The sequence below is a fragment of the Pelophylax lessonae genome, assembly GCF_965119305.1.
Source record: "Pelophylax lessonae genome assembly, chromosome: 3".
NCBI lineage: Eukaryota > Metazoa > Chordata > Amphibia > Anura > Ranidae > Pelophylax > Pelophylax lessonae.
This window is the reverse complement of record NC_138770.1, coordinates 33,157,985-33,180,914: the sequence shown is the minus strand read 5'-3', so window position 1 is coordinate 33,180,914 and position 22,930 is coordinate 33,157,985. Positions and strand designations below refer to the sequence as shown.

At 46.1% G+C, this 22,930-nt stretch overlaps 2 protein-coding genes across 2 annotated transcripts in view; both read left to right on the top strand.

Annotated features, from left to right (window-relative positions):
- The window catches only part of LOC309549938 (uncharacterized protein), a gene marked incomplete at both ends in the record, with an annotated part of 46,559 nt that extends 25,855 nt beyond the window's left edge, over positions 1–20,704 (top strand). The window contains 2 exons of the mRNA XM_082250420.1: positions 18,430–18,971; positions 20,668–20,704. Coding sequence (XP_082106546.1) covers positions 18,430–18,971; positions 20,668–20,704 — 579 coding nt within the window. The remainder of the gene's footprint in view (positions 1–18,429; positions 18,972–20,667) is intronic.
- Positions 1–22,930, top strand: part of LOC309550274 (uncharacterized protein) — a gene marked incomplete at both ends in the record, with an annotated part of 1,476,097 nt that overhangs the window by 118,379 nt on the left and 1,334,788 nt on the right.

The following is a 22,930-nucleotide window of genomic DNA, read 5'->3' as shown; positions in this document are numbered from 1 at the left end:
CCCTCAGGGTAGTATAATGTCACTATAGTGACACTTAAATACTATAATGGCAGCATGTAGAAAACACGTAGTTAAAAAAAAATGTTTAAAAAAGTGGAATCCAAAAAGTATTATTGTTTATTTATTTTTTTAATATACTGTCACCAGTCAGTGTCCCTGATCACCCCTCATCAGTCATATGATGGCGCTGTACTGCACTTGTGACACCCTGATCACCCCACACCATTCACATGATGGCGCTGTACTGTACTGGTGACACCCTAATCACCCCACACCAGTCATATGATGGTGCTGTACTGTACTGGTGACACCCTGATCACCCCACACCAGTCACATGATGGAGCTGTACTGTACTGGTGACACCCTGATCACCCCACACCAGTCATATGATGGCGCTGTACTGTACTGGTGACACCCTGATCACCCCACACCAGTCATATGATGGTGCTGTACTGCTCTGCACTGGTGACACACTGATCACCTCACACCCCCCGGTTCGGTTCGCACCAGAACACCGCAAACAGAGGAAAAGTTTGTTCGAACAAACAAACCCCATTGAAGTCTATGGGACTCGAACCTCGAAAATCAAATGGCCTCATTTTGAAGGCTTAAATGCAAGTTATTGCCCAAAAAAAGTGTATGGGGGTCTGGGTCCTGACCTGGGGAACATGTATCAATGAAAAAAAACGTTTTTAAAAAACTTATTTTGTTTTTAAAGGAGCACTGATTTACTGGTTTTAATGAGGCTTTAAGTGAAACTATAAAAATGAAAAATTCCTTCAAATATCGTGCCTGGGGGGTCCTCTGAATGTGCCTGTAAAGCAGTGTTAATTTCGTCAATGAAAATGTTTTCGTCACCGATTTCATCACCTGCATTTTTCAACTGACAAAAATGAGACCCAAAGTATAGCACATTTTCGTCAAATGACGACAGCTATGACGAAAATCAAATCCGTTTTCGTTAACGAATGAAAACAAAACGAGAATGTGAGACAAGGATGTTTACCCAACTTCCGGTTTTCACGGGGGCTCCGCCTGCTTCCGCTCCCAGTAAGCGACTGTGTGGCGTCTGGCGGGGTGTGCCCCGTGACGTCCGACGTGATGACTACTACAAGAGAGTCGAGACCAGTCACCGCACCAGAGCACTACAGCCAGAGCCAGGCCCGACTCAGTCCCAATCACATCATCATCATCACACGGCAGACGACCAGGCAGTGGCACTCACCACCACATCCAGAGCAGAGCACCCACTGTGTGAGTTGCAACAGCCAGGCCAGCTATTACTGCCTCCCCTGAGTCCCCTCAGACCACTGGCATCCGCCATCCAGGACTGTGTGTGCGTGCATAGGCCGCTGAGGCCCGCCCAGCCCATCCTGTTCAACTTCAGTTCAGAAACTGAGACCCCCATCCAGCACTCTGAGCAGCACTGTGCTGTGTGCGCTGACTGCAGGCAGCAGCATTACAGGCCTCCTCTCTGACCTGACCATGACCACAGGCATACGGCCATCCCTTAGACCTGAGACCACCATCCAGCACTGTGTGCACTGCAGCAGCATTTCAGGCCTCCTCTGACCTGACCTCCATAGGCATCCAGGGCATTACAGTCCATCCCTTAGACTGAGACCACCATCCAGCACTGTGTGCATTACAGGCCATCCCTTAGACCTGAGACCACCATCCAGGCTCCAGCACTGTCCAGCACCATTACAGTCCTCCTCTGTCTGACCTGACCACCACAGGCATCCAGGGCATTACAGGCCACCCCTTAGACCTAAGACCACTATCCAGGCTCCAGCACTGTCCAGCAGCATTAAAGGCCTCCTCTGTCTGTCCTGACAACTACAGGCATCCAGGGCATTACAGGCCATCCCTTAGACTTGAGACCACTTTCAGGCTCCAGCACTGTCCAACAGCATTACAGGCCTCCTCTGTCTGACCTGACCACCACAGGCATCCAGGGCATTAAAGGCCATCCCTTAGACCTGTGACCACCATTCAGGCTCCAGCACTGTCCAGCAGCATTACAGGCCTCCTCTGTCTGACCTGACCACCACAGGCATCCAGGGCATACAGGCCATCCCTTGGACCTGAGACCACCATCCAGGCTCCAGCACTGTCCAGCAGCATTACAGGCCTCTTCTGTCTGACCTGACCACCACAGGCATCCAGGGCATTACTAGCCATCCCTTAGACCTGTGACCACCATCCAGGCTCCAGCACTGTGCAGCAGCATTACAGGCCTCCTCTGTCTGACCTGAGTGACCACCACAGGCATCCAGGGCATTACAGGCCACCCCTTAGACCTAAGACCACCATCCAGGCTCCAGCACTGTCCAGCAGCATTAAAGGCCTCCTCTGTCTGTCCTGACAACTACAGGCATCCAGGGCATTACAGGCCATCCCTTAGACTTGAGACCACTTTCAGGCTCCAGCACTGTCCAACAGCATTACAGGCCTCCTCTGTCTGACCTGACCACCACAGGCATCCAGGGCATTAAAGGCCATCCCTTAGACCTGTGACCACCATTCAGGCTCCAGCACTGTCCAGCAGCATTACAGGCCTCCTCTGTCTGACCTGACCACCACAGGCATCCAGGGCATACAGGCCATCCCTTAGACCTGAGACCACCATCCAGGCTCCAGCACTGTCCAGCAGCATTATAGGCCTCTTCTGTCTGACCTGACCACCACAGGCATCCAGGGCATTACTAGCCATCCCTTAGACCTGTGACCACCATCCAGGCTCCAGCACTGTCCAGCAGCATTACAGGCCTCCTCTGTCTGACCTGAGTTACCACCACAGGCATTCAGGGCATAACATGCCATCCCTTAGACCTGAGACCACCATCCAGGCTCCAGCACTGCCTCCTCTGTCTGACCTGACCACCACAGGCATCCAGGGCATTACAGGCCATCCCTTAGACCTGTGACCAGCTTCCAGGCTCCAGCACTGTCCAGCAGCATTACAGGCCTCCTCTGTCTGACCTGAGTGACCACCAGACCACAGGCATCCAGGGCATAGCAGGCCATCCCTTAGACCTGAGACCACCATCCAACACTGTGCATTTGATTACAGGCCATCCCTTAGACCTGAGACCACCATCCAGCACTGTCCAGCAGCATTACAGACCTCCTCTGTCTGACCTGAGTGACCACCACAGGTATTCAGGGCATAACAGGCCATCCATTAGACCTGAGACCACCATCCAGCACTGTGCATTAGATTACAGGCCATCTCTTAGACCTGAGACCACCATCCAGGCTACAGCACTGTCCAGCAGCATTACAGGCCTCCTCTGTCTGACCTGTCACCTGAGTGACCACCTGACCACAGGCATCCAGGGCATAACAGGCCATCCCTTAGACCTGAGACCACCATCCAACACTGTGCATTAGATTATAGGCCATCCCTAAGACCACCATCCAGCACTGTCCTGCAGCATTACAGGCCTCCTCTGACCACTGTAATCCACACAGCACTGTCATCCAGAGAAATGTCCGTGACCGCGTCTGTCTCTGTGACTGGTAGAAAGAGAAGAGAAGATATATGGGTGTATTTTACATTTGATTTGAGGACAACAAGACCCTTTGCAAACCATATGGAGTGACACTCAATGACTAAATCTGTGTCTGTGTAGTGCTGTGCTAGTGCATGCTCAAAGCTTAATACCATAAATAATAACATATTTGATTTTTCACTCCAGGACCAGCAGTAGTATATAATGAGTTTGGAAATTACAGAGAAATGCTTAAATAATGCATTACAAATTACAATTGAACAACACCCATTCGATTACAGATGACTAAAATTAGTTTTAGTCGACTAAAATGTAGGATAGGGCAGAGATATATCCCGGGTAACTATAGGCCGGTCAGCCTAACATCAGTAGTCTGCAAGATTTTGGAGGGGATGTTAAGGGACCACATACAAGACTTTAGTAATGAAAATGGTATTATAAGTAGTAATCAGCATGGATTCATGAAAAAACGTTCTTGCCAAACCAATCTATTAACCTTCTATGATGAAGTGAGCTACCACCTAGATAAAGGAAGGCTTGTGGATGTGGTGTATCTGGACTTTGCAAAGGCCTTTGACACCGTTCCCCACAAACGCTTACTGTACAAACTAAGGAAGGTAGGTATGGACCATAAGGTGAGTACCTGGATAGAGAACTGGCTCCAGGGAAGAGTGCAAAGGGTGGTGATTTATGGGGAGTACTCGGATTGGGCGGGTGTGGAAAGTGGGGTCCCCCAAGGTTCTGTCCTGGGACCAATCCTGTTTAATTTATTCATAAATGATCTAGAGGAGGGGATATCGAGTACAATCTCAGTATTTGCCGATGATACTAAACTAAGCATGCCAATATCTTCTATGCAGGATGTGGAAACCTTACAAGCGGACCTAAACAAAATAATGGGGTGGGCAACTACATGGCAGATGAGGTTTAATGTTGAAAAATTTAAAGAAATGCACTTGGGCACCAGAAACCAGAAAGCAAGCTACTCCCTAGGGGGGGAACCTCTGGGTGAGTCTAGGATGGAAAAGGACCTGGGGGTACTGGTAGACAACAGGCTTGGCAGTGGCATGCAATGCCAAGCCGCTGCAAGCAAAGCCAACAGAATACTGGGATGTATAAAAAAGGGGATTCACTCCGGAAATAAAGAGATTATTCTCCCTCTCTACAACACTCTGGTCCGGCCACATCTGGAGTATGCTGTCCAGTTCTGGGCACCGGTCCTCAGGAAGGATGTGCTGGAACTGGAGAAAGTCCAGAGAAGGGCAACAAAGATAATTAGGGGAATGGAGGACATCAGCTATGAGGAAAGACTACAAGCACTGGATTTATTATCTCTCGAAAAGAGACGATTGAGGGGGTATATGATATCAAATACTGTACTGGCGACCCTAGCATAAGGAACAAACTATTCAGAGAAAGGGAATACAATAGGACACGTGGCCACTCACTAAAACTAGAGGAAAAGTGGTTTAACCTTAAAGTACGTAGGGGGTTCGTCACTGTAAGAGCAGTAAGGATGTGGAATTCTCTTCCACAAGCAGTTGTATCAGCAGGGAGCATCAATAGTTTCAAAAATCTATTAGATGGGCACCTTAAAGACCACAACATAGAGGGGTATACAAAGTATGGTTAACAGCAAACACACACATACATCATAGGTTGAACTGGATGGACGGATGTCTTTTTTCAACCTCACTAACTATATAACTATGTACTGGAGTTTTAGTCGACTAAATACAACTAAAACTAAAACACTTGCAGAAGACTAAAATAGGACTAAAACTAAAATGCCATTTTAGTCCTAAGACTAAAACTAAATTGAAATTTGCTGCCAAAATTAACACTGATACACACACAGCACACGGTCGTGTTCTCACTATGAGACGTTTCTCGGGACTTCAGTTCCTCTGAGCTCCACAAGGTGGTGATCTCACTTCTGCCCACACAGGAAGTCTCTATGGAACACAGGAAGTGATGTCAGGTATATAAAGGAAGTTCACTGTGAAAGGTGAATTGGGAGGAAGTAGAGAGGAGAGGTTGCTGGAAGCGGCAGCAGAGGAGGTAACAAGATCTTATTTTCTATTTACACCCAGTAACCCCCTGTCATGTCCGTCCTCTTCCTCCATAGTCACTGTGACGTATTTTATCTCCAGCAGATGATGATACACACATATATAGTGTGAAAACCTAGATCAACCCCTTCAGGGTCAGAACATTCCTCCACTTACGGGGTCGTAAAATTTTCTTCATTCTGGAGATTTGTCACTAGAGATGTACCGAACTGTTCACCGGCGGACAGTTCCCGGCGAACTTAGCATGTTCGCGTTCGCCGCTGCGGGCGAACATATGCGATGTTCGGTCCGCCCCCTATAATACATCATTAAGGCAAAGTTTGACCCTGAACTTCACAGTCAGCAGGCACATTTCCAGCCAATCAGCATACCTCCCTCCCACCTCCTATAAATAAGCAAGGGCAGCATCCATCTAAGATCATTCTGAAGTAGTGATGGGAAGTTCGACTCTTTGAAGTGAATCGGTTCATTTCGAGTCACTCACTGAAATGAACCGATTCATTGAATCGAATCTTCGGTTCACTTGCCGAGTCTACTGACAAGCAAGTGAACTGAATCTCCGACTCCACTCTATTCAAATGAGCTGAATCAGAGGAGTGACTCATACGTTTGGCAGCTCTCTGGGGATGTTTTCTTTGATTTAACTCCTTCTTGGCTTCTCAGAGCTCTCTCAAGCCTATGGTATGTCAGACACAATACACTTTTTCAGATTAGCTAGCATTATCACGTTCAGGACTTCAGGTGACAGCTGTATATATTTAAAGCAGGTTTCTGTTGGCCCATCAGAAAGCAGTTCACATGCACAGAAACCTGCTTTTCATGTATACAGCTGTATGTGCTGGTGATGAATGGTTCTTTTAGTGTACTGTGCTAACAGAGACCGACTCATAGGTTTCCATTCTTTTGACTCAGTAACTGCTGTACTGAACTACTCAGTGAACTGACTCGACTCTTCCCCCTGAACGGTTCAATACAAGCTTGTTTCTGGCCTGTTCTTCAGTGTGCTGGCCTGGGAGACACTGATTGGTTAGAGGGAGGAGCTGAGCTCCTCACTCTAGGATCATATTACCATCAGCCCAGAGCAGCTCTCAGCTCTCCTTCACTGAATACTGAACTGTTTCCTCCCGAGTCGTTCAGGAAGAAGAACTGAGTCATCCAGTTCACTGAAAAGAATCGATTCAAAAGAACGATTCGTTCATGAACTGGACATCCCTATTCTGAAGCAGTGTGTTAGTGAGAGCAGGGAGAGTGTTGCTGCTGCTGCTGCTGTTAATAGCTAGGGACAGTTGTTAGTCATTGTTCCTGGTCTTGCTAGTCAGTGTTCTTGGTCCACTACTGCTGTAAGGACAGCATCCTGACAGCACCCCAAAAAGCCCTTCTAAGGGCTGGTATTTGTGTAATTTTTTTTATATATATATCTAGTGTCCCCTAAAGCCCTTTTTAGGGCTGGTAATTGAGTATTTTTTATATATATAATATATATCTAGTGTCCCCAAAAGCCCTTTTTAGGGCTGGTAATTGAGTATTTTTATATATAGATATATATATATATATATATCTATTGTACACTGCAGTTGCCTGCCCGCTGTGTGTGAGAGGCCACAGACCCACCACAGACTGTACTGTGTGCACACCACACTCATTTCGGGTGGCACAGGCATAGTACCTTGAATTTAAAAAAATATTTTTTTTTTCCTCTGTCATAATTGCAGTGAGTGCTGTGTCAGGTCCACAGAGTGCACTGTACCCACTGCAGTGCACTGCCCACCACTGATATATATACGGTGGCACAGCATCTTGTTGCAAATTGGAAAAAAAAAAAATATATTTTTTATTATTGCAGTTGCCTGGGCTGCCAGTGACTGTCAGGTCCACAGAGTGTACTGTGCCCACTGTAGTGCCACTGCGTGCCCACCCACCACTGATATATATACGGTGGCACAGCAGCTTGCAAAGTAAAAATATATATATATTTTTTATAATTGCAGTTGCCTGGGTGCCAGTGACTGTTAGGTCCACAGAGTGTACTGTGCCCATTGCAGTGCCACTGCCCACCCACCACTGATATATATGGTGGCAGGCATGACTTTTTTTGCATTAGTGTCTGGGGGGGTCTAAAAAGCGTACCTGTGAAGTTTCAGCTCTGTAGCATGTCCAGAACCAGAAAAAAAGATCATATAGGTGTAAAAGGGGTTCCCACCATCCCTGCTCTACTGAAAAATGATATTTTTTTTCTGGTTCTGGACATGCTACAGAGCTGAAACTTCACAGGTACACTTTTTAGACCCCCTAGACACTAAATCACACAAAAAAAGTTCTTAAAAATTTTCATTTTTGATAGAGAGACAATTATTGGAAAAATTAAAAAAAAAAAAAAAACTTAAAAAAAAATTTCTTTGTATTTATTGTTTGGGGGGGGGGGGGGGTCTAAAAAGCGTACCTGTGAAGTTTCAGCTCTGTAGCATGTCCAGAACCAGAAAAAAAATAGAATTAGGGTTAGGGTTAGGGCTAGGGTTAGGGTCAGGGCTAAGGTTAGGGTTATTTTTAGTGCTTAGGGTTAGAGTTAGAGGGGTAGGGGTAGGGCTACTAACTCTAATCCTAAGTATCTCACCGTAACCCTAGCCCCTAACACTAAACCTAACCCTAACCCTCTAACCATAACCCTAACCCTCTAACCTTAACCCTAACCCTCTAAGCCTAGCCATAAAAATAACCCTAACCCTAACCCCAGCCCTAACCCTAACCCTAGCCCTAAGCCTAACCCTAGCCCTAACCCTAATTCGTAATTTTTTCTGGTTCCGGACATGCTACAGAGCTGAAACTCCACAGGTACACTTTTTAGACCCCCCAGATGCTAAATCCAAAGAAATTTTTTATTTCTATTTTTTTTTTTAATTTTTCCAATCATTGGCTCTCTATCAAAGAGGACAATTTTTAATAACTTTTTTTGTGTGATTTAGTGTCTGGGGTGGGGGTGGGGGGTCTAAAAAGTGTACCTGTGAAGTTTCAGCTCTGTAGCATGTCCAGAACCAGAAAAAAAATAGAATTAGGGCTAGGGTTAGGGTCAGGGCTAGGGTTAGGGTTATTTTTAGTGCTTAGGGTTAGAGGGTTAGAGTTAGAGGGGTAGGGGTAGGGCTACTAACTCTAACCCTAAGTATCCCACCGTAACCCTAACCCTAGCCCCTAACACTAAACCTAACCCTAACCCTCTAACCATAACCCTCTAACCTTAACCCTAACCCTCTAACCTTAACCCTAACCCTCTAAGCCTAGCCATAAAAATAACCCTAACCCTAACCCTAGCCCTAAGCCTAACCCTAGCCCTAGCCCTAACCCTAATTCATATTTTTTTCTGGTTCCGGACATGCTACAGAGCTGAAACTTCACAGGTACACTTTTTAGACCCCCCAGATGCTAAATCCAAAGAAATGTTTTATTTTTTTTATTTTTTTTTTAATTTTTCCAATAATTGGCTCTCTAACAAAAAATTAAAATTTTTAAGAACTTTTTTTTGTGTGATTCAGTGTCTGGGGGTCTAAAAAGTGTACCTGTGAAGTTTCAGCTCTGTAGCATGTCCAGAACCAGAAAAAAAATTAGAATTAGGGTTAGGGCTAGGGTTAGGGTTATTTTTAGTGCTTGGGGTTAGACTGTTAGGGTTAGAGGCGTAGGGGTAGGGTTACTAACTCTAACCCTAAGTATCTCACCGTAACCCTAACCCCTAACACTAAACCTAACCCTAACCCTTAAAGCCCAGTTCCTGTCCCATTTTGGTCGGTTCTGTTCTGTTTGCGGTTGTTTGCGGTGCGTTAAACGGGGAGTTTGGTCTGTCACTGTGAAGCGGGCGTAACCCTTACACTACCTGATCGATACAACATCATACCTGATCGTATACACACACTGGATGTTTTAAAGCACATTATTCCAAACAATTTAGGAATGTTAGGTGATTTATGCCCTTTATGGTATAAAACCCGACTCTGCGTCAACTACGTAATTTTCCATGGGAGTTTTGCCATGGATCCCCCTCCGGCATGCCACAGTCCAGGTGTTTGTCCCCTTGAAACAACTTTTCCATTACTATTGTGGCCAGAAAGAGTCCCTGTGGGTTTTAAAATTCGCCTGCCTATTAAAGTCTATGGCGGTTCGCAATGTTCGCCGGTTCGCGAACATTCGCCGATGTTCGCCGTTCGCGAACGGCGAATTTTATGTTCGCGACATCACTATTTGTCACCTTTCCCACCAATCATCTTCTCACCTTAGTAGTCTCTTGTAATGAGGGATGAGATTCGGTTTCGGGTTCTCCTGAAATCTGCACTTTCACACCCTTCCTCTGAAGATACAAATATCCCCATGCCTCACGAAGTTAACCATGTGCCTGCCCCTCCTGTAGGCCAAGGATCGGCATGGTGGATGGAGTGGAGGGTGATCAGTTCTCAGAACTCCTCTCTGATGAATGAATCCAGAAGAGATGAGCATTTCATCACTTTCAGGTTCAGTTCCATCATTCCCCGGTCACTGTGGTCAGGGAAGAAGCTGGTTGATCCCGATCTGTACTTCATCAGCTTCACTGGTGTCCATATGTGACATGGAGGTCTAATAGACCCCTAATGTCTCCTTTAGGATGACCTGTTATTTATATTACGCTGTCACAAAGGGAGGTATTGGCCACAAAGTGGAGTGAGAGCAATGATTCTCGGGCCGTTATTCCCGGTTTTCTCTAAACTAATGACCTGTAGGAGCTTTTACAGTGTTGTCTTTGCACCATGTTGGGTAGTGAAATTAGACACACAGTTTTAAGGGTTGACATAATTGTGTGTGTGTGGGGGGGGGGGGCGCTTTCTTTTTACAACCATAACATGCAGATTTTATCGTGTGTGAAAATTTAATTTTGTTTATAGCCCATCTCTGGGGATACTAAAGGTGACGAAAACCCAAATGAGCATTTAACCCTCGTATAATGGGGGCAGCCCCACTTCAAGGGTTACATGATCATTTGGTGTAGGGAACCAGAAAAAGCTCATTTACTTATCCGATCCTCTGATCCCTCAATACCGACACTCTCCTCTATTCCCCTACACTCTGGCAGTGGACTGTCCCTCCTCCTGTCAACGGCTATGGGTTCTGCATTGGTCTTGATGGTCTCAGAGTAACCCAATCTACATGTTCCAATCCACAGTAGGGGCAACCCGCCTATAACCCCTTATATCCCCATCCTAATAGGGTGCTTCCTGTCTGCTGCTGTTGCTTCCTGTGGCCACTAGAGGCAGAGGAGAGCACCACGTGGAGAGGAGAGGACAGGAGAAGGGGAACAGCTGAGGGGGAACAGCTGAGGGAGACTCAGACAGAAGCCAGTGACTGAAGGGGGACTGCCGACGCAATGTGACAGACACCAGGCAGTGGGAACAGTACTGGTGGTGTGTGGGGACTGACTGACCAGACAGGAGACAGCAGAAACGTGAGTGTGCTGAATCAGCTGTTTGGCTGAGTGAGGGGGAGGGGGATCACACAGACAGGCACAGACAGTGTGTAGAGAGACTGACAGGGGGAGGCTGCAGGATCTTCCATCAGACGAGGACAGACCAGGGCAGACAAGCAGTAGATTTGACAGTACCTAATACCTTGATACCTGCAGCGGCGGAGGCCCTGGAGGGACTGAAGGAGGAACAGGACGTGAGTAGGTGACCGATCAGCTGATCAGCTGTTCAGCTGCTGGGGGGGGGAAGTCAGAAGGAACTGTGACTGACTGTTACTGTGCTGTGACTGGACTGTGACTATAGCTGTGCCCTGACTGTACTGTGATTGTACTGTCACTGTAGCTATACTGTAACTGTACTGGGACTGTGACTGTAACTGACTGACTAAACTGTGGGTGTAAAGTAGTATCTGAGCATCTGCGAGTACCTAGCGGTACCTGAGCATTTGGGAGTACCTGCGAGTGTCTGGGAATAACTGTATGGGTATGTGTTTGCTTCTGCGCGTGAGCTAACGGGGACAGGGCACTTTAATTTTTAATTTTTTTTTGCTATTTATTTTATTTATTATTTTTTTATTTTTACACAGTTTAAAAAAAAAAAATGTTTTGATCATTTTTATTCCTATTACAAGGAATGTAAACATCCCTTGTAATAGAAATAGGCATGACAGGTCCTCTTTATTGTGAGATCTGGGGTCAAAAAGACCTCACACCTCACAACTACACTAAAAAAGAAAAAAAAAAAAATGTTGAAAAAGGAAAAAAAAAAAAAAGCGGCCCTTTAAACCGGTTGCTAGGCAACGACTTTTGACGTAGCGCCGGTCCTCCAAGACCATAGAGTCGAGTGAGGGCCATCTTGCCCTCACTCGACTTCCTGTCTCTGAGGATCCGGGACCGGATAGTTTTCCCCGCTGCCGGCGGGTCCGGTTAGCTGGGAAAACGTCTGGGACACGACGGGAAGGGGGGGGGGCACCTCTTCCCCTGCACCGTAAGGGTAATTCCCGCGGTGAATCCGCCACTGAGACCACCCTTATCTGAAAGCCGACCACCCGCCGTTTAAAAAAATACCGGGGTTGTGGCAGCTATCTGCTGCCATAACCCCAGTATTTAGCTTTTAATGGCCAATGCATATAGTCGTTAGGCGGTCGGTAAGTGGTTGCATGTATATGGCAAACAGGTGACGATGACTGATGGGGTGACAGGTGACTATGACTGATGGGGTGACAGGTGACGATGACTGATGGGTTGACAGGTGACATGTGACAATGACTGATGGGGTGACTGGTGACAATGACTGATGGGGTGACGATGATTGAGGTGACAGATGACGATGATTGATGAGGTGACAGATGACGATGATTGATGAGGTGACAGATGACGATGATTGATGAGGTGACAAGTGACGATGATTGATGAGGTGACAGATGACGATGATTGATGAGGTGACAGATGACGATGATTGATGAGGTGACAAGTGACGATGATTGATGGGGTGACAGATGACAATCACTGACGGGGTGACAAGTGACGATGATTGATGGGGTGACAATTGACGATGATTGATAGGGTGACAGATGACGATGACTGATGGGGTGACAGGTGACGGTGATTGATGGGGTGACAGGTGATGGGCGATGGTCACCGATGGGTGACAGGTGACGGGCGATGGTGCACAGCGGTACTGATGGCAGTCTCTGGTGACATGTTCACATGTGAGCGTAGCGATCGCGGGCAGAATCACTGTGATTCTGCCCGTGATCCAGAAATCATTGAAAATCGCGGGACGCCTGTGCGTTGCCCGTGATTTGCAATAGCACCCCAAACGCTGTGCGATGTTGCCGCGATTTCCACCTGACGAATCGCGGTAACATCGCGCAAACAACGCATGACGCCCCAAAGAAGCTTTTGTACCTTTTTTGGGCGTCATGCGTTGTTTACGCGATGTTACCGCGATTCGGCAGGTGGAAATCGCGGCAACATCGCACAGCGTTTGGGGTGCTATTGCAAATCACGGGCAATGCACAGGCGTCCCGCAATTTGCAATGATTTCCGGATCGCGGGCAGAATCGCGGTGATTCTGCCTGCGATCGCTACGCTCACATGTGAACGTTATGGGTGTCAATTTCTGGGCACTGATGAGGTGACTGTTGGGTGACAAGTGCAATTGGGGGGGGGGCTGAGGACTGTGTGGGGACCTTTATTTTTGTGATTTTACTTTTACAGGTACACAGAGCAGTAACTCACTGTTTCTGGCTCTGCTCTCCTCACACTGGAAACTGTGTGAGGGGAGAAGAGCTAGTAACAGTGAGTTACTGCTCTGTGTTTACATTTTGTGATCGGCTGTGAATGGATTCACAGCCGATCACTTAGTAAACAGTCACTGTCAGTGACTGTTTACTACTGCCGGTGACTAGCTGTGTTCCTAGGGAAGACAGAGCCACCGACATGACCGCGCATGCGCGGTCTGATTCCGGGCTTTGCTATTGTGATCGGCTGTGTCATTGGAACACAGCCGATCACGTGGGAAACAGCCACGCCCATTGGCTGTTTCCCCCCTGCCGGTGACCGGCTGTGACCCGGGGACACGCCGACACCGGCAGTGCAAGGCGGCGCGCACACGATCGCGCGCCTGCCCTTCTTGAATGGGATCACGTCATATGACGTCTTCCCAGAACAATGGCCGCACCGTCCCGCCTTCATTTGACAGCGGGCGGGCGGCAAGTGGTTAAGTATATAAACAGTAAGAAAGCGAGGCCAGAACACATTGGCCCCATAAAAGACGATAAGGGAGTTTTGGCCACAGAGGACAGAGAAAAGGTGGAAGTGTTAAATAAATTCTTCTCTTCAGTCTTCACAAAAGAATCGGGGGGCTACACTAACCCAGCTTGTAAGGCCAAACTAAACAACACACCTCAGGAAATACCGCCATGGCTAACAGAAGATAGACTTAGAACTAAACTAGAGAAACTTAACATAAATAAATCACCGGGACCGGATGGCTTGCACCCGAGGGTTCTTAAAGAGCTCAGCCAGGTGATTGCCAGACCATTATTCTTGATCTTTAAGGATAGTTTACAGACGGGTATGGTGCCAGCTGATTGGAAAAAAGCCAACGTGGTACCAATATTTAAAAAGGGGCCGAGGTGTATCCCGGGTAACTATAGGCCGGTCAGCTTAACATCAGTAGTCTGCAAGATTTTGGAGGAGATGTTAAGGGACCACATACAAGACTTTAGTAATGAAAACGGTATTATTAGTAGTAATCAGCATGGATTCATGAAAAATCGTTCTTGCCAAACCAATCTATTAACCTTCTATGATGAAGTGAGCTGCCACCTAGATAAAGGTAAGCCTGTGGATGTGGTGTATCTGAACTTCGCAAAGGCCTTTGACACCGTTCCCCACAAACGCTTACTGTTCAAACTAAGGAAGGTAGGTATGGACCATAAGGTGAGTACCTGGATAGAGAACTGGCTCCAGGGGAGGTTGCAAAGGGTGGAGATTAATGGGGAGTACTCGGATTGGGCGGGTGTGGAAAGCGGGGTCCCCCAGGGTTCTGTCCTGGGGCCAAATCCTGTTTAATTTATTCATAAATGATCTAGAGGAGGGGATATTGAGTAAAATCTCAGTATTTGCGGATGATACTAAACTAAGCATGCCAATATCTTCTAGGCAGGATGTGGAAACCTTACAAGTGGACCTGAACAAAATTATGGGGTGAGCAACTACATGGCAGATGAGGTTTAATGTTGAAAAATGTAAAGTAATGCACTTGGACGCCAGAAACCAGAAAGCAAGCTACTCCCTAGGGGGGGAACCTCTGGGTGAGTCTAGGATGGAAAAGGACCTGGGGGTACTGGTAGACAACAGGCTTTGCAGTGGCATGCAATGCCAAGCCGCTGCAAGCAAAGCCAACAGAATACTGGGATGTATAAAAAAGGGGATTCACTCCAGAAATAAAGAGATTATTCTCCCTCTCTACAAGACTCTGGTCCGGCCACATCTGGAGTATGCTGTCCAGTTCTGGGCACCGGTCCTCAGGAAGGATGTGCTGGAACTGGAGAAAGTCCAGAGAAGGGCAACAAAAATAATTAGGGGAATGGAGGACATCAGCTATGAGGAAAGGCTACAAGCACTGAACCTATTCTCTCTGGAGAAGAGACGATTGAGGGGGGATATGATATCAATGTACAAATACTGTACTGGCGACCCTAGCATAAGGAACAAACTATTCATAGAAAGGGAATACAATAAGACACGTGGCCACGCACTAAAACTAGAGGAAAGGCGGTTTAACCTTGAAATACGCAGGGGGTTCTTCACTGTAAGAGCGGTAAGGATGTGGAATTCTCTTCCACAAGCAGTCGTATCAGCAGGGAGCATTAAACGTTTCAAAAAACTATTAGATGGGCACCTTAAAGACCACAACATACAGGGGTATGCAATGTGTGGTTAACAGAAGACACACACACCCATCATAGGTTGAACTGGATGGACTGATGTCTTTTTTCAACCTCACTAACTATGCAACTATGTAATATTGTCCAACCAATGCAGTCCAGATAATTCTTCATTATCTGTCTACAGAGAAACCCGCATAGATCACATGACCACACAAATGAGGATGGAGGAGGATCAGAATCACATTAATGAGAGGTTATTAAGCCTCAACCTGGAGATCATCTACTTGCTGATCGGAGAGGTGAGGAGGATTCTTGGAGGTCACATGACATCTTTCTTATCTAGTCTGGTCAATAGACCATGTTCTTATTGTAGACATGTGGATGATGTCAGATGATTGATATTGGTTTATCTTTTTCCTGATCTGTAGGATTATGTTGTAGTGAAGAAGTCTAGTGGAGAGCCAATCTCAGGGGGATGGAGCAGGACCCAAATTCCCACTATGGTGCCTCCCCCTTGTTCTCCTATATCTGAGAGGCACAAAGAGCAGAAGATCCTGGAACTGACCACCATGATGGTCCATCTGCTGACAGGAGAGGTGAGGGGTGCTGGGAATTCTGGGACATTATCCAGTAACAGACAAGGGATGTGTCTGGATGGTGACTATCATTGTGTGTGTCAGGTTCCTATAAGGTGTCAGGATGTCACTGTCTATTTCTCCATGGAGGAGTGGGAGTATTTAGAAGGACACAAGGATCTTTACAAGGACATCATGATGGAGAATCAGCCGCCCCTCACATCACCGGGTAAGAGGAGACTTTATTGTAAAGGAGAGAGCAGTACGGAGGCTCCACCTAGATCCCCCATCATCTGATAAACACATAGAAACAATGTATTCAGTCAGTGTGTGTGTTTCCTACAGATGGATCCAGTAATGGGAACCCACCAGAGAGATGTCCCCGTCCTCTGTATTCCTGGGATTCCACACAGGAAGATCACACCATCCCTCACCATCATCAGGTAAATGATTGACACTTATTAGTAGTTATGATTAATACACAGCATGTTTGTTACAATGAATGTTTTATTATATATTCAGAGTGGAAACCTCAGGGATTATAATATTGTTGTTAAAGAGGAGGATGAGGAGTATGGAGTGATGAAGGAGTTTTCAGAAGGACACAAGGATATGATAGAGCCACCAAATACCAGGAACCCACCACAGAGATGTCCCCGTCCTCTGTATTCCCGGGATTCCACACAGGAAGGTCACACCATCCCTCACCATCATCAGGTAGATGAGGACCAATCACTGATAGTATCATTAGGATCTGTACATTATCTGCATTGTTACCATTGATGTCATTTTTATTATATATTCAGAGTGGAAACCTGAGAGATTCTAAAGTTGAGGTTAAAGCAGAAGAAGAAGATTGGTATGTGAGAGATGATCAGCAGTCTATTGGGGAGGATGGAATAACGGGGGCATTTATTGAGGAGGACACTCCTACAGAGATCAGCACAGGTGGGTCATTAACACTAAATACGTATATGACATGAATACGTGTAAGCCACCACTGATTACTGAATACCAATATTATGAGTCCTGACTCCTGCACTATATGCTCTATGTTGTACATTACATTCTCCTGATCCCTGCATTATATACTCCATGTTGTACATTACATACTCCTGATCCCTACACTATATACTCTATATTGTACATTAAATACTTCTGACCCCTGTGCTATATACTCTGTTTTACATTACATACTCCTGAACCCTGCACTGTATACTCTGTTGTACATTACATACTCCTGACTTCTGCTCTCTCCCCTCTACCCACTGCTATATATATATATATATATATATATATATATATATATACACACATAATATGAATTCTCTTTTGTTATGCCAATTTCCTACCAGCTGGACATTTTATATCTGATGATTTGATTGGAAGACCGACTTTTACAGTAACCCAATGATGGTGGTCTTCAGCATCAGTCCAGACTTCATCTTGGTTGTTCTCCCCCCATCCTCACTCTCTGACCTCTGGTGGGGCTCAGCCCCGCTGTTATTCATGACTAAATCATGGACTAAATAAGGAAGTGCAGGACTTCTTGTGTTGGGAATATGGCAATGAGTGATAGAGGGGGAGGGGACACTCATCCTATAATCCCCTCATCACTGTCACTCCTATAAAAGACAGTTCTCGTTATTTCCTCACTCTCTGACTAAGGTCCATGAATAAAGAAATGAACTGGTAGATCAGAGGACCCATTTACTAGTTACATTGAGGGGGGAATTGTAAGATCCTCAGAGACAAAGCTGCCTGATGTGGGCGGAGTCCTGGTTCAGGGGAACCAATCTGCTGATGTCTAATAATAATCTTTGTATTTCTATTTTAGTACATGGACGGGAGATGAGGAAAACCTCAGAGGATTGTCTCACTGTGTCTCCAGACTGTAAAGTAGAAGATGAGGACATCACACAGTATAGTCCAGGAGAAAACCCGGCTTCCTCAAATCTCCATCCGGCACCACACAGTGTAGATGGACCATCGTATTCCTCTTATCCTGAGGAACCTCAGACTGTGAGGGACAGTGCCGGACCATCGTATTCCTCTTATCCTGAGGAACCTCAGACTGTGAGGGACAGTGCCGGACCATCGTATTCCTCTTATCCTGAGGAACCTGTGAGGGACGGTGCTGTCCTTACAACAGATAAGAGGTTCTCCTGTACTGAGTGTGGGAAGTGTTTCAATTTTAAATCCCAGCTTAATATGCATAAAATCTCTCACACCGGTGAGAAGCTGTATTCCTGTCTTGAGTGCGGGAAATGTTTTCCATTGAAGTCTGATCTTTACAAACATCAAAAATTGCACAATGGAGAGAAGCCATATTCCTGTCCTGAGTGTGGAAAATGTCTTTCACGGAAGTCCACTCTTTCAATACATCAGAGATTGCACACTGGAGAGAAGCCATATTCCTGTTCTGAGTGTGGGAAATGTTTTTCACGGAAGTCCAATCTTTCCATACATCAGAGATTGCACACTGGTGAGAAGCCGTATTCCTGTCCTGAGTGTGGGAAATGTTTTTTAGAGACGGGCGCTCTTTCCACACATCAGAGATCGCACACTGGTGAGAAGCCGTATTCCTGTCCTGAGTGTGGGAAATGTTTTTCACAGACGGGCGCTCTTTCCAAACATCAGAGATCGCACACTGGTGAGAAGCCGTATTCCTGTCCTGAGTGTGGGAAATGTTTTTCATGCAAGTCATATCTTTCCACACATCAGAGATCACACACTGGTGAGAAGCCGTATTCCTGTCCTGAGTGTGGGAAATGTTTTTCATGCAAGTCATATCTTTCCAAACATCAGAGATTGCACACTGGTGAGAAGCCGTATTCCTGTCCTGAGTGTGGGAAATGTTTTTCAGAGACGTGCGCTCTTTCCAAACATCAGAGATCGCACACTGGTGAGAAGCCGTATTCCTGTCCTGAGTGTGGGAAATGTTTTGCACGGAAGTTCCATCTTTCCACACATCAGAGATTGCACATGGGGGGAAACCACTTTCCTGTCCTGAGTGAGGGAATTGTTCCTCACTGATGTCCTATCTTCCTGTACATCAGGGGGTCTCACACAACCCTTGAGGTGTATTAGTGCATTGAGTGCGGGAAATGTCTTCTATATGAATGTTGGTGGACATGTGGGGAAGAAGCACACCCTGATATACACCTCAGATATACTCCATGGCTGATCTTTATCATGTAAGAAACCCTTCATAAGGAGATCAGAGATCACCAGATACATGGATGAAGTGTTGTCCCGTGTTGGCCATTGATAGCAGGAGAAATATAAAAATGGAGTCCTTACCTTTCATTGGCTGAGTACATTTTGTGCGGGAAGATTTCACAAACACTTACAGATCTGGTTGTTATAAATGTGTTGATGAAATGTGACCCGCATTCCCCCAGTCATGGCGAATTGGGATTTCCTATAATGGTCAGTTCCATCTAGTGGCCATAATGTGCTTTCCTGACAGATGTCCATGGCAGCCCCGCCCTCATTCCTCCCCCATAAGACCCCACCCCCATAAATGCTCAGGATAAGTCAAAGGCTGTGTTCCTTTTTTGTCCTCCTCACTTATAGGACCATTTTTGTATGAAGTTTTTCTACCTATTGGAAGTGTTGGTGGGCGGGTCTGGTGCTGGGCAGCTGTGCGGGATGTCAGGAGCTTCCTTTGGTATCCAGAAGTCTTCCAGGATGTCCCGAGTGGTCATTGAGTCCCCAGCTATCAGTGGGGTGCTGTTATGGCACACATATGTAGAGGATCCATGCCTGGAGAGTGGACCCTGCCATCGGCGGACATTTTTATTGGTTGGGAGCCCAGCTGTTAGCGGGTGGCCATTAAGTGTTAGACACGTGAAATTCGTTTCGGTGCAAATACAAATTCCGACAAATTTTTGGTTATTCCTAGATTCGGATGTATCCAAATCTCCAAATGAAATTGTAATGAATCTCGTTGAAATCTGTTAAAATTTGTTTAGTTTATTAATTTACTAATGAATTCCAACTTTTCAGAACGATTCGAATTCGGATCAGTCAAAAAAAAATGATCGACCGATGCAAAATATGTGTGAAGAAATAGCTGGTTGTTAAGCAGGAAGCCGGCCGCCTGCATCCTTACCAACCATGACTCATCAGCTGTCAGCGGGCTTCCCCACTGACAGATGAATGTAAAGAAAAGAATGCCGGCATTGCCCGACAATAGAAAAAACAGTGTGCCCCCCCCAAAGACCATACCAGGCCCTTTGGGGTCAATATTTAAAAAAAAAAAAAAAGTGGGTTCTCCCCTAAAATCCATACCAGACCCTTTATCCCGGCATGCAGCCTGGCAGGTCAGGAAAGTGGGAGGGACGAGTGAGGGCCCCCTCAACAATACCAGGCCACATGTCCTCAAAATGGGGGGGTGGGTACTTTGGGGAAGCTCTCCCCCCCCACCCCACCCCAAAACACCTTGTCCCATGTTGATGGGGGAAAGGGCCTCTTCCCAAAACCGTGGCCTTTGCTTGTGGGGGTCTGCAGGCAGGGGGCTTGTCGTTATCTGAAAGCCCCTTCTCCCAAGGGGGCCCCGAGAAAACACCCCCCCCATGTGAATGAGTAACATGACCATATAGTATAATGTGATTATTGCAGTGTCAGCGCTGGAACTTTGGTGTTATCGGGACCATAGTACCTGTACCTATTCACCAAAAATTGTTAAAAAGTAATAACACACACACACAATTTTTGAAAAATCCTTTATTTAAAAATAACTACTGCAGGCTCCTCCTCCATTTGACATTTCTTACATAGTTAAGGGACGAGGTCACCTGTCTACGTCACCTGGTGGCACTTCCCCTTCTGACATCATGGACTGGTCCATGCTGGGTCCCTGATATCAGAAGGGGCGGTGCCACCAGGTGATATAGACAGGTGGCCCTGCCCATTACCTATATAAAAGATGTGAAACGGGGAGCCTGCAGTAGGCAGATGGCCTCCATGATGGCAACAGCGTCTTTTTTAATTTGTGGCGGGCGTTGTGATTGATGGTGGATCTACATCGGGTGACGCTGTTTTTTTTTTTTTTAATAAAGGATTTTTCAAAAATTGTGTGTGTTTTTATTACTTTTTGATACTTTTTTGGTGAATAGGTACAGGTACTATGGCCCCGATACTCATTCACATGGGGGGGATCTGGGGGCCTCCTTGGTAAAAGGGTCTTTCAGATTACGACAAGCCCCCTGCCTGCACACCACCACAAACACAACCCACGGTTGTGGGGAAGATGCCCTGGTCCTCATCAACATGGGGACAAGGTGCTTTTGGGTGGAGGGGGAGAGGTGCCCCAAATAACCCCCCCCCCCATGTTAAAGGTATGTGGTCTATGGGTTAGGAGGGGGTCTGGCTCGTCCCCCCTTTCGTGACCTTCAGAACTGCATGCTCAGGTAAAGGTCTGATGAGTCATCAGTTGTTATGGATGTGGGCGGCCGTTTTCCCAGCCCCCCGCTTAACAACCAGCTATTCTTCACACAGAATTCGAATCAGTCAATTGTTTCTCGACCGATCGGAATTCTAATCGTTCTGAAAAGTTTGAATTCTTTAGATTAATAAACTTAACAAATTTTACTAAAAACGAAAAGAAATTTAATGAAAACTAAACAAAAGTAAACAAATTCTGAAACCAAACTAAAAGAATTCCAAATTCCAGAATGAAATGAAATTAACGAAACAAATGTTTCCATTCTGCACATGTCTCCTAAGCGTGCCCAACCCAGATATAGCAGTTGTGTTCCTGCCTCTGGGATCCGGGTCGCCCTGCGGATGCATCGATTGCCCTGTGGAAGAGGTCCGGGACACGTGAGTATGTTTGGCTTGAGGTCAGCAGAAGGGAGCAGACGCCATGCGGGCTGCTAGGGAGTAACCAAAAGGAAAACCTATGGAGAGGACTCTCTGGGTGCTCTCTGGGTGATCGATGTGCATTGCAGCATCTTATCAAAGTTTGGTTCAGTCGCCTACCTTTGTCTTCTTTTCTGTCCTGAGGAGAGAACTGTTTGTTGAAGCAAGGTTTGCTTTCTGCGTAGCGGTACCCCCGCAGGAGCCGCTTGGATATTGGCTTGCCTGGGCCTCCGACTGATTACTCCACAGCCAGATACAGGGTATTTTCACACAGCCAGGTGCACACACTCTTCTGCTCGTTGTCTCCAATGACCAGTCTAGAGGATGTGTTTTTATGTTTTATTTGGAGAACTTGGAGAGGAGAAGAAAAACCAGAGCTATCCTGAGAGTCCCAACATCCTATCTGTTCAGAGAAATGGGAACCTACAGATGTTCACAAGGAACCACTGTCATATGTGTGGACTTTAAGGGCACAGCATGAGACAGATAACAACTACATGGATTTATCCTAAAATAACATTTATTGATTTATCTAAAACCAGATCTCAATAAAATGAGGAAACTGGCCCCAAACTGAGCTCAGCTCGTGCACAGGAGATCAATGTCTCCTACTAATTTCACTCATGTACATCATACATATATAAAAATAAGTTGGTATATATCATAAGGTTCCTGTAGGTATAGATATTTCCTCTCCACTTAGATGTAACATTTAGTGACGAAAATGTACTTTATTACTGAATATATCTTATTACTATTATAACAATCTCCTTACTATATGGATTTTTTTGTGTCAGCTTTTTTTGTATACATGTCTGCATCATATTTTTTTACGGATGTCAACATTTCTATCAATTACTGTATGTATAATAAATGACTACGTTCAGATTCTATTTTTGTATATCTTAGTTGGTGACCTGCCTCATTTAAAGTCCCACGACTAGGGTTGAGCGAACATGGACTGTATTATTCGTGTTCGTACCGAATAATTGGATTTTTGTTACTCGAACACGGACCCGAA